The sequence below is a fragment of the Hydra viridissima genome, unplaced genomic scaffold, assembly GCF_058129835.1.
Source record: "Hydra viridissima isolate aposymbiotic clone 2 unplaced genomic scaffold, HvirCarnegie_v1 scaffold_51, whole genome shotgun sequence".
NCBI lineage: Eukaryota > Metazoa > Cnidaria > Hydrozoa > Anthoathecata > Hydridae > Hydra > Hydra viridissima.
The window spans coordinates 14,985-32,066 of NW_028324336.1; the positions used below are offsets into that span (position 1 = coordinate 14,985).

Here is a 17,082-nt window from a genome sequence, read left to right on the forward strand (position 1 = left end):
TTCATAAAAAAGCCTCGCTATTTTGCTGAAGAAGAAATGGATGTCTAGATCTTTTAAAATAAGGAACTTTTTGATTTCTTTTTCCGAAAAATGGTTGGAGCAGTTTTCCTTTTTTAAATTTCACTTATGCAGTTTAACATCACAGGAAATATTATTTTGCTTTTTAACAAACTCTTAAAAACATCAGAAGTAATTCTAAATGCAACTCTATTAAAAGTTTTCACAGAATAACAAAACGACTTCTTTTTTTTTTTTTTAAAGATAAAAAAAAGTTTGAACTATCTTTAAATAAGAAATGTGAGAACAGTTTAACAGAACTTCTTGTTTATTATGTCTTTAGCGAAACAGATAAAAATATTTGCAAAAGCATAGATAAAACAAACTACACAAAAGGCCCATCTTTATTGCCAAACTGAACAAACTTATCTAAACTACATAAATGGTTTCACGATATTGCCATATTGAACAAACTTTTCTAAACTACCCTCTTTTTGAATTTTTAGCTTCATGTTTTTAATTTTGTCTTTAATATGGCTTTGGTAGGAGTACTTTTGCAAGACATGAATGAGCTTGTCACTGCTATGATTTGCCAAGATGCCAAGGTAATCTTTGTACGAGCAACTTGAGCTTACATCTGTAAACACGTCTTGCAAGATGTATGCCAACACCAAAGCTGCACATCGTGGAAAACTTCTGGTGTTGAACCATTCGTTGTGGCCAGGGCAAGCATTCAGCTCTTCAACTATTTCATTTAAAATTTTACAAACTCAAGTCATAACACAAAGTGATTAAATCAAATATTCATTTGGTTCTGAAGTAAGACAAGATTTATTCTGTTTTTTTATTTATTTTTTTTTTGTTGACCTTATTGTTTGCACTGATAGCAATAACTGGTTTTTGAAAGATTACCTAAATGGCATTGGCTAACTTCTGCTTTGTTTTCCTTTGTTCTTGGCTGAGTTGATCCTGAAATAAAATAAAACCATGTTCATTTTTCTAATTCATAAAAACCATCAACAGTTTCTAAGTGTTAGAGATGATAACAAGCTGTGCATGATTTCTAACGGTGATGTTTCTAACTTCATCATTAGAAATCGGGTAGACACAACTTTCTAAAAGTGCACTTAGCAATGATGGCTAGTTTTTGTTAACAGTTAACCATCTGAAATTGTGCAAGAAGAGGTTTGTGTTTATATATCTTTGTATAAATTAGGTTTTACATTACCGATGAGTTCTTGAGTGAAAGATGGCATTTCCAACTTGATTTTTTTTCTTCTTGGATCTTTTACTTCTAAAACATAATCAGTTTTAGTATCATTCACTTGTATAAACATTTAAGCAATCACAGAATTAGTCCTGCAACAAATACATACACACTTCTGTGTTGTTTTTTTGTTTTGTTTTGTTTTTTTTACAGCTCTAACAATAACAATAGGGCAAGGAGTTGATTTGGGCATTTTCATTTTTTGAAAGCGTGTTGAGATTTGCATAAAAATCAAAAATCAAAAATCAAAAAGAATTTACCTCTGGATGTAGAGGCAAGACTTTGGCTAAATAGGCTACCAACAGATTGAACAGCATAAGGTGAGAGCTGCTTTGCAAGAACAGTACCAGCCTGTTGGACAGGAACAGCTGAAACTGGATCAGATGAAAGAAACAAACTGGGTTTGGCCAATGTTTGCTGAAAAGCAACAAGGCTAGGAGTCAGAGGAACAGAAAAGACCTCTTTTGAAGGACAGAAAGCGACTTGCTGAGAAGGAGAAGCAGAAACAGGTTTGGCAACCACTTGCTCATTAAAGTAAACTGGAGAAAGATTTGCATGGTGTTCAATAAAATCGGGTTCATCAGGAAATAATGTTAATGCAAGAGGAGAACAAGCTGTGCCAACAGGAACAGCTAGAGTCTGATCTACATCCATACAAACAGCTTGTTCGTTAGGAACTAGTTGTGCAAGAGCAGGGGATAGTTCAAGAACTGGACCAGCGATTGTTTGTTCAGATGGAACAGACGAAACAGGAGTTGAGGTAGGTTCACACAAGAAATCTACGGCATGGTCGTTGCTATCCTCTAAAGGAACATTGTTTTCTACAGCTGGAGAAAACGGAACCACTGTGGTACAGCTGAAAGTAGCAGCACATTCTTCAGAGTCAGAACCGGAGTCTAAATCTTCCTCAAAGATGTCCTCAACCTCATGAAAACCGTACTCCTCTGCATTAGTTTGGAGCCAGTCCATCACATCCTTCTCCTTCTTTGGTGGTCTCTCAGACTTTTCAACAGTCAAAGACTCTATGACTCCGAAGGACTGTCCGATGCCCAGGGCAAAGCGCAACTCCTCTGCAGCGTTCCACTGGGACACATAAAAGCTATCCATTGTGTTCCTGCTGTGCTTCATGTAGAGTGTAGCGAACCGCTCGCGATCTTCTTTGCTGTTGTTGGCAAAGTAAGTGGCTATCGAACCGCGAATGCAAGTGGGAGTAAGACGCTTCATGGGAATGTTTACTTGGCTTTTTCTGAAGCAGGACGTCAGGCAAGAGGAGATAGCAGAGGAACCCATCTGGTAAACAGGCACTCTAGTTGCACCGAGTGTCACACATTCGTCTTTGTTGGGTCTCATCGATGGAAAAAGGGGCCTGTAGCAGTCGCTCAACTCCAAAACAGTCTTGGTGTCTGCAGCCATGTAGTGAGAGTCGTTGACAAGAAGGTCTCTGTATCTCAGCAAATAAATATCGATCAACACTTTCAAGTCGTTCGGCACTAGAATGTTTTTGGCTCCGTACTTGTATGCTGTTTTGTAGCGCTCTTGCACAATGCAATATCCACACTCACTCTTCTCAGCAGCCATGTAGTCTCTAATGTTTAAAAGAGCAATGTTAGATTTTCTTAAACTGTTAATTACAGTGACAGAGAGCAGAAGATGGTTTCGTAGAGACACAGCATTGTCTCTAGTCGGTGTAAGAGACGGCTTTCTAATCGATTCCACTAACTGTCTTACGTATGCAGACTTGCCATATTCGTTCAGCAAACTGACATTGATGATGTTGATGCATTTTTTGCTTTTCACAAGGCTCCTCCTCAAAGAACGAAAGGGCCTCAGCACTGTTTGTAACTCCTCCACCTTGCAGCGCAAACGTCGGATGGCCTCATGAGAAAGTCCGAAATAGACATTCCTGGCTTCACTGAAACGAAACAGGAGACAAAGGTAGACAAGGCGGTTGTACAACGTGTGACAAGACATGGCTTTTGTTTGGTCAAGTTCACTCAGCTTGGAATTGAGCTGAATGTTTTTAAAGTGCATGGAAAAGTATCTATCCTCCAAAACGTTGGAATTGGTGAGAGCGTTCGGGTGCAGCGTCAGCGTGCTGTCACAACATGTCAATATTTCAACAACTGCATTTTTGTAGATCTTTGCTTGTGACAAAGTGTTGTTGTTGGCTACCACAAGCCACTTTTCAAAATCTCTGAAGAGCTCATCTGCTGACTGGTAATAAAAGTGAAAAGCATCTTTGTCCAGCTGAAACAAGAGTCTCTTATCTTCTGTCAAGACGGAGGAGTTGGAAACCAAGTGCTTTAAGGAATTAAAATCAGAGTCTAGGACGGATTCGGTGTTCAGCTCTTTGTTTTCTACAGAGGTGCAGTGGTTTGCAGAAGGAGCCTCGGACGAACCAGCAACTGATGAGGGCAAGCTTAAAAGAGGATCAGAGGAAAGAACCGGAGAAGAAAAAGAGGAGGAAGGCCCAGGAGCAGAGGATGCAGAGCCTGATGCAGACGCTTGTTCAGCTACTGGCTTAATACCAAAGAAGGCAGGTCGAATAAATTGAGGGACATAGAGCTTGTCGTTGTCGTATCGCTTTGCCTCTGCAATCTTTTGTTTGATCGTCTTGGAATCGTAGAAATGAGTCTCTTTCAAGTGTATGTCCAGTCGGTCGTAATACTTCCAACATTGCAAACAGGGGTAAGGTTTTGGACAGCCGGACTTGCGTTCGAGACGAGCATGCTGAAACTTCCTGACCATTGCAGAGTAAAAGATGGAAGCTTCATCCAAAGTCCAAGAATGATCTTTTTTAGTCAAGTGTCTTTTAATGCTTGTGGAGGAATGTTTGCACAAAGGCATCGGACAGCTAACAGCGTACCTCTTCTTGGTACCATAGAAAGGTACAACCCTGTTTACGGAGCCACACGCTGCAACTAATGCGGCCCTGACTTTGTTTTTGAGCTTTAAGTCTCTCTGTTCTTGTGACTGCCTTCTTTTCTTCTTTTTCGCTTTAGAGTTCGGAGAAGGGGCAACAACAGTGTTGTTTTCTTGTGAAGAAGACATGTTCAGGTGTTTGTTTGCAACGGTTTATGCTAAAAAAAAGAAGACAGTTAGTGAGAGTGTTTTTCTTCTGCCTGCATCCTGGAATCCTGGAATGTTTACAACTGCAGGGAAGAGCTGTGTTTTTTCGAATCCTCTGCAAAAGAGAAAAAAGAAAGAAAAGAGAGCAACAAGAAGAAACAAAGTTTCCACTAGCAAATGAAAAAGAATGAGAGCAACTAGCATTACATGCATGGTGGCAGCAGTGATTGCTATTATGAGAAGGAGAGTGAGAAAAAAAAAAAAAAAAGAAAAGAAACAAATAAATAAAGAGATGGAGTTTGAGAGGATCTCGCAACCATATGACTCAAAGAAAGAAACTGTGTTGAAAAAAGGCAAGAGAGGGCAAATAGAACTTGCTAACAAGGACAAATGACAGACATAACTACAACAGTAACAACTCTCATTGCAAGCATAATAACAACAGCATCAGCATCACTGACTCAGAGAGTGTTGACATAACAAAAAAGAAAACAAAAGTACAAGCCAAGTGGGGGAACATTAACAAACACTCATTGCAACTATAACAACAACAACAACAGCAACAGCATCACTGACTCAGAGGGTATTGATAAAAAAAACAAGCAAAACAAAAACAAACAAAAAAACAAATAAAAAAACAAAACAAGCAAATTGGGTGAACAGTAACAACTCTCATTGCAAGCATAATAACAACAACAGCATCAGCATCACTGACTCAGAGAGTGTTGACAAAATAAAATAGACAATAAGCAAGCAAAGTGGGTGAACAGTAACAACTCTCACTGCAAGCATAATAACAACAACAGCATCAGCATCAGCATCACTGACTCAGAGAGTGTTGATAAAATAAAACAGATTATAAACAAACAAAGTGGGTGAACAGTAACAGCTCTCATTGAAAGCATAATAACAACAACAGCATCAGCAACAGCATCACTAACTCAGAGGATATATAAAAAAACAAACAAACAAACAAACAAAACAAAAACAAAAAAAAACAAGCAAAGTGGCTGAACAGTAACAGCTATCATTGCAAGTAAAATAACAACAACAGCATCAGCAACATCATCACTGATTCAGAGAGTGGTGATAAAATAAAACAGATTAAAAAACAAGCAAAGTGGCTAAACAGTAACAACTATAAATACAAGTAAAATGACAAAAGCAGCAACAGCATCACTAACTCGCAGGGTGTTGATAAAAAAAAAAGCAACAAACAAACAAAGCAAGCAAAGTGGGTGAACATTAACACTCATTGCAACTATAATAACACCAACAGCAACAGCATCAGTGACTCAAAGGGTGTTGATAAACAAAAACAAAGGCACAAACAAAACAAGCAGAGTGGGTGAACATTAACAACACTTATTGCAAGCATAATAACAACAACAGCATCAGCATCACTGACTCAGAGAGTGTTGATAAAATAAAATAGATTATAAACATGCCAAGTTTGTGAACATTAACAAACACTCATTGCAACTATAACAACGACTACAGCAACAGCATCACTTACTCAGAGAGTGTTGAGAACAAAAACAACAAAAAAGAACAAAAACAAAACAAAACAGAAAACAGAAGTACAAGCCAAGTGGGGGAACATTAACAAACACTCATTGCAACTATAACAACAACAACAGCAACAGCATCACTTACTCAGAGGATATTGATAAAAAAAACAAACAAACAAACAAACAAAACAAGCAAAGTGGCTGAACAGTAACAGCTATCATTGCAAGTAAAATAACAACAACAGCATCAGCAACATCATCACTGACTCAGAGTGTGGTGATAAAATAAAACAGATTAAAAAACAAGCAAAGTGGCTGAACAGTAACAACTATAAATACAAGTAAAATGACAAAAGCAGCAACAGCATCACTAACTCGCAGGGTGTTGATAAAAAAAAAAGCAACAAACAAATAAAGCAAGCAAAGTGGGTGAACATTAACACTCATTGCAACTATAATAACACCAACAGCAACAGCATCAGTGACTCAAAGGGTGTTGATAAACAAAAACAAAAGCACAAACAAAACAAGCAAAGTGGGTGAACATTAACAACACTTATTGCAAGCACAGTAACAACAACAGCATCAGCATCACTGACTCAGAGAGTGTTGATAAAACAAAATAGATTATAAACAAGCCAAGTTGGTGAACATTAACAAACACTCATTGCAACTGTAATAAGAACAACAGCAACAGCATCACTGACACAAAGGGTGTTGATAAACAAAAACAAAAACACAAGCAAAGTGGGTGAACATTAACAACACTCATTGCAACTATAACAACAACAACAGCAACAGCATCACTGGCTCAAAGGGTGTTGATAAAATAAAGAAATAAAAACAAAACAAGCAAAGTGGGTGAACAGTAACAACTCCCATTGCAAGCATAATAACGACAACAGCAACAGCAACACCATCACTGACTCAGAGAGTGTTGATAAAATAAAATAGATTATAAACAAGCCAAGTGGGGGAACATTAACAAACACTCATTGCAACTGTAACAACAACAACAGCAACAGCATCACTTACTCAGAGAGTGTTTATAAATAAAACAAAAAACAAAAACAAGAAACAAAAATACAAGCCAAGTGGGTGATTACTAACAGCGCTAACAGCAGCAACAACAGTGTCTTTAGAAACAACAAACAAGTACAACAGCAACAACTGCTTTTACAGAGTATAACAATAACAACAACATGGCACTAACAACAACAAAAGGGTTGGAATAAAAACCTGTAGGCAAAAGGAGAGCTGCATTCAGACAAGATCGATTACAAAGAGGCTCTTCTTTAGGACAGAGGAGAAACTGCTTTTGAAGGACAGAGGGACTTTTGTTGTTGTTGTTGTTGTTGTTGTTGTTGTTGTGCAGAAACCAACAAACTTTTATTGAACCGAATATAACCGAATATAACCGAAAGTCTTGTTTGCTTCTGTTTTGTGCCATCAAGAAGGGAAAACAAAACATCACAAAACAAACGAAGCAAACGAAACAAACAAACAAACAAACGAACGAAACAAACAAAAAAAAAAAAAAAATTAAAAAAATTAACAAACAAACAAACAAACAAACAAGCAAACAAACAAAAACAAATAAGAATAACAGAAAACGCAGTACCGAAACCTCGCCATTTTTTATCCTTCCTCAAGCTTTCTCTGGGCGCCAAAGACCGAGAAAGTTGAGCAAACGTGACGTTGAGGGGGGGGGAGGGGGGTACTTAAGGACAGCAGACCGACCAATGGCACGCTTAGGAGAGACCCACGTGAATGCTACATTTTCTTTCTATGTACGCTGAATCCGCTCAAAGTCTGGAATTTCCAGCATTCACGTGTCATCACTCCAGCCACCAGATTGGCCCACACTTTGCACACTTTCAAGACTAGAAACTCACTTGTGCTCAATTTGAGCAAAAAAAAAAAAAAACTAAGTCTCGCATGGCGACAACTTTTCCAAAAGCAAACAAAGGCAAACGAAGGCAAACGAAGAAAAAACAAAAACAAATAAACAAAAACAAAACCGAAAAGGGAGAGAGAGAGAGAGCAAGTCGACTCATTTCTTTCGACTGCCTTAAACGAGAAGTCTAAAACGTTTAAAAGTTGAAAACTAAGTTTTTTAAATGAGCTGCACCGAAAAAACTTTACGACAGTTTAGCTGGTTAAAAACGCAGAGGAAAATATTTTATAAAATTTAAGCGTTCTAAAGATGTCCATTTTTGTTTTTGTTTTTTTTATTTCGGTTTGTTTCTGGGTTTGTTTTTTTTTTTAAATTCTAGCGATCGAGCATATTTGAACGGTTTCATCAACCTGTTGGCGCACGTGCTCGAGAGCTTGAACTTTGATTGCTTTTGTTGTTGAGAATTGAGAATGTCCGAGCAGGTTTTTTTATCGATTTCATCGCTTGTGGCGAGGCAAAAATCAAAACGCTTTTTGGACGAAAGAAAAGAGATTAAAAGGAAAAAAGAGAAGAAAAAAAAAACAAAAAAATAGGTTATGTGTTATGAACATTTATTTTCTCACGCGATGACGTCTAGTTTTGTTAGAGTAATTAAAATATGGTATCAAGTTTGTAATTTCTATCTTATTTTTAGTTACGGATAATTGCCAATTATGTCACGTTTAGTATACACAACGCTGTTTTCTTAATAGCAATATGATACAAACAAGTTATAAAAAAAAAAGCGTTCGCTCGATCTTCCTTAGTCAGTTGAACAAAAAGAAATTTTCACAACATATGATTGATTTGGTTGTCCTAGCAAGCTGTTTTAGCAAACGGCTAGAGGTTGCAACTGTTGTTCATTGAAAACGAAAAATCTAGCGTCAGCAACAAATTTTTGAATACATAATGTACGCAAAAGTGGCACTAACAAATGAAAATGTAAAAAAACTGTTTACCTTGATGCCAGACTCGCAGAGATGTTGTCGCTCGTTGCTATCGACTGCGAACAGCTTTGTTGTTTTTCGAAGTGCCTCTTCATTCTACTTATAGCCGAAGTTTTGGCTTCGAAAAAAAATACGAACGTCGTTAAGCTCAACGAGCTGCTTTAATTGTTGTTCGTGCGAAAACGAAATGCTTAAAACGGATAAAAGTGTTGGCGTAATTACACTTTTTGACCGCGATGCAGTTTGTCAACTCTAGCGTACTTTTTTGGCTCGTGGAGCAAAAGCCTCATGATAATAGCAAAGGCTTAAAATGTCTTAACATGTCAGCAAAGGCTTAATATGCTTAATAAACTGTGGTTAAGTTTTTGCGGTGCAGTTCATTTACAACTTAATTTGCAACTTGCTGGCACAAGCAAACGTTTATGACTTCTCGTTTAAGACAGTTGAGCGAAATCAGTCGACTCACTCATTCTCCCTTTTCTGTTTTGTTTTTGTTTTGTTTTTTTGTTTTTGTTTTTGTTTTTGTTTGTTTTTTTTTTTTCTTTGTTTGTCTTTTGTTTAAAATGTAAAAAACTCGAAAGGAAAGTTGTTGCTTTGTTTGCTTATTGAAAGTTTTCGCCAGTTGCAAGACTTAGTTTTGTTTTTGTTTACTTATTAAAATATCGAGGAAAATATTTGAGGACATCGCATTCTAATGGTGCCTTTATAACAACATCTAACGATTTAACGTTTAATGTTGTGCTCAAAAAAAAAAATTCCTTTTATATCTCTCAATGGTCTCCAACGATAAAACTGCCGACCAATCGCAACGATTAAACAGCCAACCAATGGCAGCTCAATGGTCTCCAAACAAGAGACTGCCGACCAATGGCAGCTCAGTGGTCTGAGAAGTGAGATCATTCGATTTCCTTTTATTATCTCCAGTTTGAACTAGTGCTTGGCTTGTGGTGCAGAAACTAAAACTTCCCGTTTTTGTATTTTGTTTTGAATTTCTTTGCTTTGAGCTTTTTAATCGATCGATAGCTTTAGGAGAAAAGAAGAAACCCCTCTGACGAAGTCTTGGCTTTTTTAAAAACGCTCAAATTTTGGCAAACAAATCTCATACAAAACGCTACTTTGATGTCAAGCTTTCGTTACTCCCTACTCCCTTCTAGCGGAGGGCGGCAAAAAGGTGTTGCATCCTAGAGCTAAAAGTGAGGAGGGAAGCAAGTTTTTTTTTCGTTTTGTTTGCTTTTTTATGTTTTTTGTTTTTTTGAGGGGGGAGAGTTAGAGGGTAAGGGGGTTAGGATTAGAGGGGGTTGGGGTTACGGTTTGGAAACCTGGGGACGAGGATATCAAGCAGGAGTTTAGTGTTAAGGTTAAAGGGCCCACGAGGGGCGTCCTTCAATTGTAAAATGCCTTTAGACGCACGTGTCTAGTCGTCTCGTTGCATCGACCTAGAGGAGTTTTCTGATAGATCTTGCGCTTTGGGCTCAGTTAATCGGTCTGTATCCATTGTAAACACGGTGTCTGCCGTTAGAAAATCGTTAACCAGGCGTTTGTGAGCTTTAACAACCATCCCTTTGAGTTTAAAACGAACGTTTCTTCAAAAGCCACTCGAGATGGAGGTACTCACGGAGGTTTGTTACGGTAACAACCCTGTGGTTTGCCATCTTCTTTCTTTCCGCAGCGTCGCAAACGCATCGGCCGGTCTCTTAGGTGACGAAAAAACGTCTGATCTCTCGACTGGAATGCTTAACGTACTAAGATTAGTAGAGTTAGTACTAAGAGTTGCATCTGGCCGCCGTAATTTTCTTCGATGATGTCTTGAAAATTTCGTGACGTCGTTTTCAAACCTCTAGGGTCGATTTTAACCTTCGACCTTAAAGTCGATTTTAGCCTTCGGTGTGGCTCTGTACAACTTTTGCGGTGAAAAAGCTTGCGCGGAGTCTTCAGTTGTATTTAGCCGACAGACGCTGGCAACGCAGAAACAGAATGACTCTTGGGCGGCGCAAACCGAGCGTTCAGCAAATTTCTAGCATTTTACGTCCAAGCGGACAATCTGCACGACAAATAAAGCTAACTTTCTCGTTGCAACAGTTAGTCACTGGATCGTTGGACGAGTGTGTACAGCTGTTTTGCGTCGAAAGCCGACCGGTGGTCGGATGCGACTCTTCTTTTCATTCGAAAATCAGAACCTGGCCATCAGTCGTGTATCACCATCGAATGCTTAATGTAGTGATTTCTCGAAACGACAAAAGCTTGTAAAACAAACAGCTTCGCTGTACTGTTGCCTAATATGTTAACGGATGGCCAGGAACAACCTTGGTCTGTAATGAATGAGTTCGTTTCTCCATTCGAGGCACTAATTACTGCAGTTTTAAAAGTCACCTAAAGTATAAGCTCATCTCTCCATTCAAGAAAAACAAGCATCAGAGTTTCGGAAAGTTTGCATGCACGACACCACCATCGATGATACTTAAACAAACAGAAAATGAATTGCAAAACAGAACCACTGAATTGCAAAACATAACAACGGACAGCTTGTAAAATGCATGGTGATGAGCTTCTTCAATCCAATCAAGGAACCAAGCATCACAGTTTCGGCAATGGTGCATGTGCAAATCAGCAAACTGTGATACTTAATCAAACAACTTCACTGTTTTGCTTAGTTTAAGAACGGATGGCTAAGAACAACCTCGTTAGTGAGTATGAAGTCATCTCTTCATTCAAGGAATTAATAATCAGAGTTTTAGAAGTCTCTTACGTGCGATACTACTATCAACGGTACTTAATCAAACAGCCTCTCAGAATGGCCTAGTTTGAGAACGGAAGGCTAGGAACAACCTTAGTAGTGGGTCATCAGTTCAACTTTTCATTCAAGGAATTAAGCATCTAAAATCTGAAAAATAAAAAGAAGAGCTCTTTGTTAGAAGTTCTTATTTTTATTTTTCCTCAACTTCTATTTCTTTTCTTTTTTTACTTTTTTTTTTTTAATGATAGTTTTTCTTTTTTTTTTATCTATTTTGTTCGTTTAAATTAATACAACAGGCGTTTTAGGTCGTTTCTGTAACATTATTTAACACTTTAAATTGTAATAAATATTTGAACAGAAGAAAATCCCTTTCGTAACGTTAAAATGTCATAAGAACATTTCATCTTTACCAAATACGCTTGTAAAAATAGTTTCACTTTTAAAGTTTGTTGTATATGTCTTTTAATTTAGTGAATCGCAATTTGGATTTTCTTAGGCGCACATCTACTTTAGTTGCTTTTTCTTAAAGAAAGGTCACCAGAGTTTTCTTACACAGCCCCTGCAGCATAATCTTTAACAAAATACTCTTTTGAAAAGTTTTACATTGAAATAAACAAAAGCCATTTGCGTAAGTAGAGATAACTTAGAGAATAAAAAGTGCATAAACGCCTCGCTACTTTGATGAAGAAGAAACGGATGACTAAATGCAACTTTTTAATTTCGTGTGCTATCTCTTTCGATTAAGGTACTTTTTGAATATTTTTTCAAAGAAATGTTAGCGTAGTTTTCCTTTTTTAAATTTAAATCATGTTTAAAGGTAGTTTTTGAGTATTTTTTCAAAGAAAAGTTAGCGTAGTTTTCCTCTTTTAGATCTAGCTTATGTTTAAGGTAGTTTTTGAGTATTTTTTCAAAGAAAAGTTAGCGTAGTTTTCCTCTTTTAGATCTAGCTTATGTTTAAGGTAGTTTTTAAATATTTTTTTAAAAAAAAGTTAGCATAGTTTTCCTCTTTTAGATCTAGCTTATGTTTAAGGTAGTTTTTGAGTATTTTTTCAAAGAAAAGTTAGCGTAGTTTTCCTCTTTTAGATCTAGCTTATGTTTAAGGTAGTTTTTAAATATTTTTTTAAAGAAAAGTTAGCATAGTTTTCCTCTTTTGGATATAGCTTATGTTTAAGGTAGTTTTTAAATATTTTTTTTTAAAGAAAAGTTAGCGTAGTTTTCCTCCTTTAGATCTAGCTTATAATTCAGGTAGTTTTTGAATATTTTTTCAAATAAAAATTAGCAAAGTATAGTTTATTTAGCATGACATCACAAAATACTAAACTCAAAAAGGCAAGATAAAGTATAAGATAAACGTAAAATAAGATATAGATGAAACAAATGTTAGGCTGCATAAAATCAAAAACTGCATTGCCTATCATAAACACAAATGTCTAGTGAGAGCTTTTAAAGTTCGTTCTTTTCGTCTTTTAATTTGGTGAATCGCGATTTGAATTTTCTAAGGCGCACATGTCTTTCAGTTGCTTTTTTCTTAAGGAAAGGTCGCCAGAGTTTTTTTACGCAGCTCCTGCAGCATAATCTTTAACAAAATACTCTTTTGTATATCATTACATAGAAATAAACAAAAACCATATGCGTAAACAGAGATAAATTAGAACGCAAAAGTGCATAAAAAGCCTCGCTACTTTGCTATAGAAGAAGTGGATGACTAGATACAACTTTGTAAATTCGTGCACTACCTCAATGGATTAAGGTATTTTTCGAAAGTTTTTTAAAAGCATAAATAGCGTAGTCTTCCTCTTTTAAATCTAGCTTATGTCTAAGGCAGTTTTTTGAATAGATTTTTCAAAGAAAAGGTTAGCGTACTTTTCCACTTTTAAGTTTAGCTTATGTAGCTTGCAAAACAACACACAAAAAGACAAGATAAAGTATCAGATAAACGTAAAATAAAAATATAAAATGAAAACTAAAAGTTTAGGCTGCATAAAAAAAAACAAACAACTTAATAATCTACTAGACATGTTTAAGTTGAATTAAGTAAAGTCCTTTGCGCAAATTTGGGTAAATAAGAGAGTAAAAAATCCATAAAAAGAAGAAGTGGATGAGTAGATTACAATTTTTTTAAAATTTTGTGTGCTGTCCTCTATCGAATAATTAGTTTTCGCAAAATTAGCGTAGTGTTCCTCTTTTAAATCTAGATTATCTCAAAAATAGATTTCGAATAGTTTTTCAAAGAAAGGTTAGCGCAGCTTTCCTCTTTTAACATTAGCTTATGTAGCTTGACATCACAGAACACAAAAAGATAAAATAAAATATAAGACAAACGTAAAATGAAAAATAGATGTAGCTAAAGTTAGGCAGCATAAAAAACCAACAACATAATAATCTACTAGGCATGTTTAAATTGAATTAAATAAAATCCTTTGCGCAAAAATAGGTATGTTAGAGAGTAAAAGCGCATAGAAAGCCTCGCTACTTTGCTGTGAAAGAAGTGGATGACTAGATACAACTTTTTAAAATCCTGTGCTATCTCTATCGATTAAGGTGGTTTTCGAAAGATTTTTCAAAGCAAAAATAGCGTAGTCTTTCTCTTTTAAATCTAGATTATGTCTAAGGTAGTTTTTGAACAGCTTTTCAAAGAAAGGTTAGCGTAGCTTTCCTCTTTTAAGTTTAGCTTATGTAGCTTGACATCACAAAACACAAAATTCAAAAAGACAAAATAAAATATAAGATAAACGTAAAATAAAATATAGATGAAGCTAAAGTTAGACTGCATAAAAAAACAACAACGTAATAACCTACTAGAATCTAATAAAACCCTATGCACAAATGTAGGTATGTTAGAGAGTAAAAGTGCATAAAAAGCCTCGCTACTTTGTTTAAGGTAGTTTTTGAATAGTTTTTCAAAGAAAGCTTAGCGTAGTTTTCCTCTTTAAAGTTTGGCTTATGTAGCTTGACATCACAAAACACAAAACACTAAAAGGAAAGGTAATATAAAAGTTAATCGTAAAATAAAATGTAGGTGAAATAAATGTTAGGCTGCATAAAAGAAAAAAAAAATCGTAACATAATAATCTTCTATATATGTTTGGATTGAATTAAATGAATTCCTTTGCGTAAATATAAGCAAACTAGTGAGAAAAAGTGCATAAAGAGCCTCGCTACTTTGCTGCAGAAGTAGTGGATGACTATATGCAATTTTTTAAAATCGTGTGCTATCTCTATCGATTAAGGTAGTTTTCGAAAGTTTTTTCAAAGTAAAAATAGTGTAGTTTTCCTCTTTTAAATCTAGCTTTTGTCTAGGGTAGTTTATGAATAGATTTTCAAAGAAAGGTTAGCGTAGCATTCCACTTTTAAGTTTAGCTTAAGTTGCTTGGCATCACAAAACTCAAAACTCAAAAAGAAAAGATAAAATATATGATAAACCTAAAACATAATATAGATGAAACTAAAGTTAGGCTGCATAAAAAACCAACAACATAATAATCTACTAGGCATGTTTAAATTGAATTAAATAAAATCCTTTGCGCAAATGTAGGTATGTTAGAGAGTAAAAGTGCATGAAAAGCCTCGCTACTTTGTTGAAGGTAGTTTTTGAATAGTTTTTCAAAGCAAGTTTAGCGTAGTTTTCCTCTTTTATGTTTAGACTATGTAGCTTGACATCACAGAACACAAAGCTCAAAAAGGCAAGATAAAATATAAGTTAATCGTAAAATATAGATGTAACAAAGTTTAGACTGCATAAAAAACCAACAACATAATAATCTACTAGGCATGTTTAAGTTGAATTAAATAATGTCCTTTGCGCAAATATAGGAAAGTTAGAGTAAAAATCCATAAAAAGCCTCGATACTTTGCTGAAGAAGAAGATGACTATATGCAACTTTTTAAAATTGTGAGCTATCTATATCGATTTAGGTCCTTTTTGAGTACTTTTTCAAAGAAAAGTTAGCGCAGTTTTCCCCTTTTAAGATTAGATTATGAAGCTTGACATAACAAAACACAAAACTAACAAAGGCAAGATAAAATATAAGGTAAACGCAATATAATGTATAGATGAAACTAAAGTTAGGCTGCATAAAACAAACGGGTAACAATACTCTTCTATGTATGTTTACATTGAGTTAAATAAAATCCTTTGCGCAAATATAGGTATGTTAGAGAATAAAAGTGCATAAAAAGCCTCAGTACTTTGCTGTAGAAGAAGTGGATGAGTAGATACAATTTTTTAAATTTGTGTGCTGTCTCTATCGAATAAGTTAGTTTTCGAGAGTTTTTTCAAAGCAAAATTAGCGTAGTGTTCCTCTTTTAAATCTAGATTATCTCAAAAATAGATTTCGAATAGTTTTTCAAAGAAAGGTTAGCGCAGCTTTCCTCTTTTAACATTAGCTTATGTAGCTTGACATCACAGAACACAAAAAGATAAAATAAAATATAAGACAAACGTAAAATGAAAAATAGATGTAGCTAAAGTTAGGCTGCATAAAAAACCAACAACATAATAATCTACTAGGCATGTTTAAATTGAATTAAATAAAATCCTTTGCGCAAAAATAGGTATGTTAGAGAGTAAAAGCGCATAAAAAGCCTCGCTACTTTGTTAAAGGTAGTTTTTGAATAGTTTTTCAAAGACAGGTTAGCGTAAATTTCCTCTTTAAAGTTTAGCTTATGTAGCTTGACATCACAAAATATAAAACTCAAAAAGACAAGATAAAATATAAGATAAACGCAAAATAAAATATAGATGAAACTAAAGTTAGGCTGCATACAAAACCAACAACATAATATTCTACTAGTTATGTTTAAATTGAATTAAATAAAATCCTTTACGCAAATATAGGTAAGTTAGAGAGTAAAAGTGCATAAAAAGCTTTACTTTGCTGAAGAAGAAGATGAATAGATGCAACTTTTTAAATTCGTGAGCTATCTCTATCGGTGTAAGGTAGTTTTTGAACAATTTTTCAAAGAAAAGTTAGCCTAGTTTTCTTCTTTTAAGTTTAAATTATGTAGCTTGACATCACAAAATACAAAACTCAAAAAGACAAGATAAAATATAAGATAAACGCAAAATAATAAAATATAGATGAAACTAAAGTTAGGCTGCATACAAAACCAACAACATAATATTCTACTAGAAAAGTTAGCCTAGTTTCATTCTTTTAAGTTTAGATTATGTAGCTTGACATCACAAAACACAAGAGGCAAGATAAAATACAAGGTAAACGTAAAATAAAATTGAAGTCAAACAAAAGTTAGGTTGCATAAATACAAAAACTGCATTGCCAAAAATAGAATTTGTTGTCTAGAAAGACCTTTTAAACTTTGTTTCTTTCGTTTTTTGACTTAGTGAATCGCGATCTGGTTTTTCTTAGGCGCGCTTGTTTCTTAGTTGTTTTTTTTTGTAAAGAAACTTTATTCAGACGTTTTTTTTTACGCAACTCCTTTAACATTATTTTTAACAAAGTATTCTTTTATACGTGTTTACATTGAAATAAAACCCTTTGCGTAAATAGAGATAAATTAGAGAGCAAAAGTACATAAAAAGCCTCGCTACTTTGCAGAAGAAGAATTGGATGGCAAGATTCGTGTGCTTTCTCTTTCGTTTAAGGTACTTCTTGAATATT

At 35.3% G+C, this 17,082-nt stretch overlaps 1 protein-coding gene across 2 annotated transcripts; it reads right to left on the minus strand.

Moving 5' to 3' along the window:
• Window positions 1–383: 383 nt before the first annotated feature.
• LOC149876041 (uncharacterized) lies at window positions 384–7,538 on the minus strand. 2 transcript variants are annotated; one of them, XM_090075831.1, is made up of 5 exons: window positions 7,466–7,538; window positions 1,525–4,344; window positions 1,226–1,291; window positions 910–966; window positions 384–742 (listed from the first exon to the last, which is right to left on the minus strand). In XM_090075831.1, the coding sequence occupies exons 2-5, from the start codon at window positions 4,313–4,315 to the stop codon at window positions 432–434; spliced, it is 3,225 nt and encodes a 1,074-aa protein (XP_089931957.1). In that variant the 5' UTR covers window positions 4,316–4,344; window positions 7,466–7,538; the 3' UTR covers window positions 384–431. The 2 variants fall into 2 exon arrangements, with proteins under 2 accessions (XP_089931957.1, XP_089931955.1); XM_090075829.1 differs by having other exon boundaries at window positions 1,525–7,513.
• Between the last annotated feature and the right edge of the window lie 9,544 nt (window positions 7,539–17,082).

What these genes read in the sequence shown, in the direction of transcription:
- LOC149876041 (XM_090075831.1), bottom strand. Translation starts at nt 4,315, where the DNA reads ATGTCTTCTTCACAAGAAAACAACACTGTTGTTGCCCCTTCTCCGAAC. An exon ending in TCTTGCCTCTACATCCAGAG is followed by an intron (nt 1,292 to 1,524) that starts GTAAATTCTTTT and finishes ATTATGTTTTAG; the next exon opens with AAGTAAAAGATCCAAGAAGA. An exon ending in TTTCACTCAAGAACTCATCG is followed by an intron (nt 967 to 1,225) that starts GTAATGTAAAAC and finishes ATTTTATTTCAG; the next exon opens with GATCAACTCAGCCAAGAACA.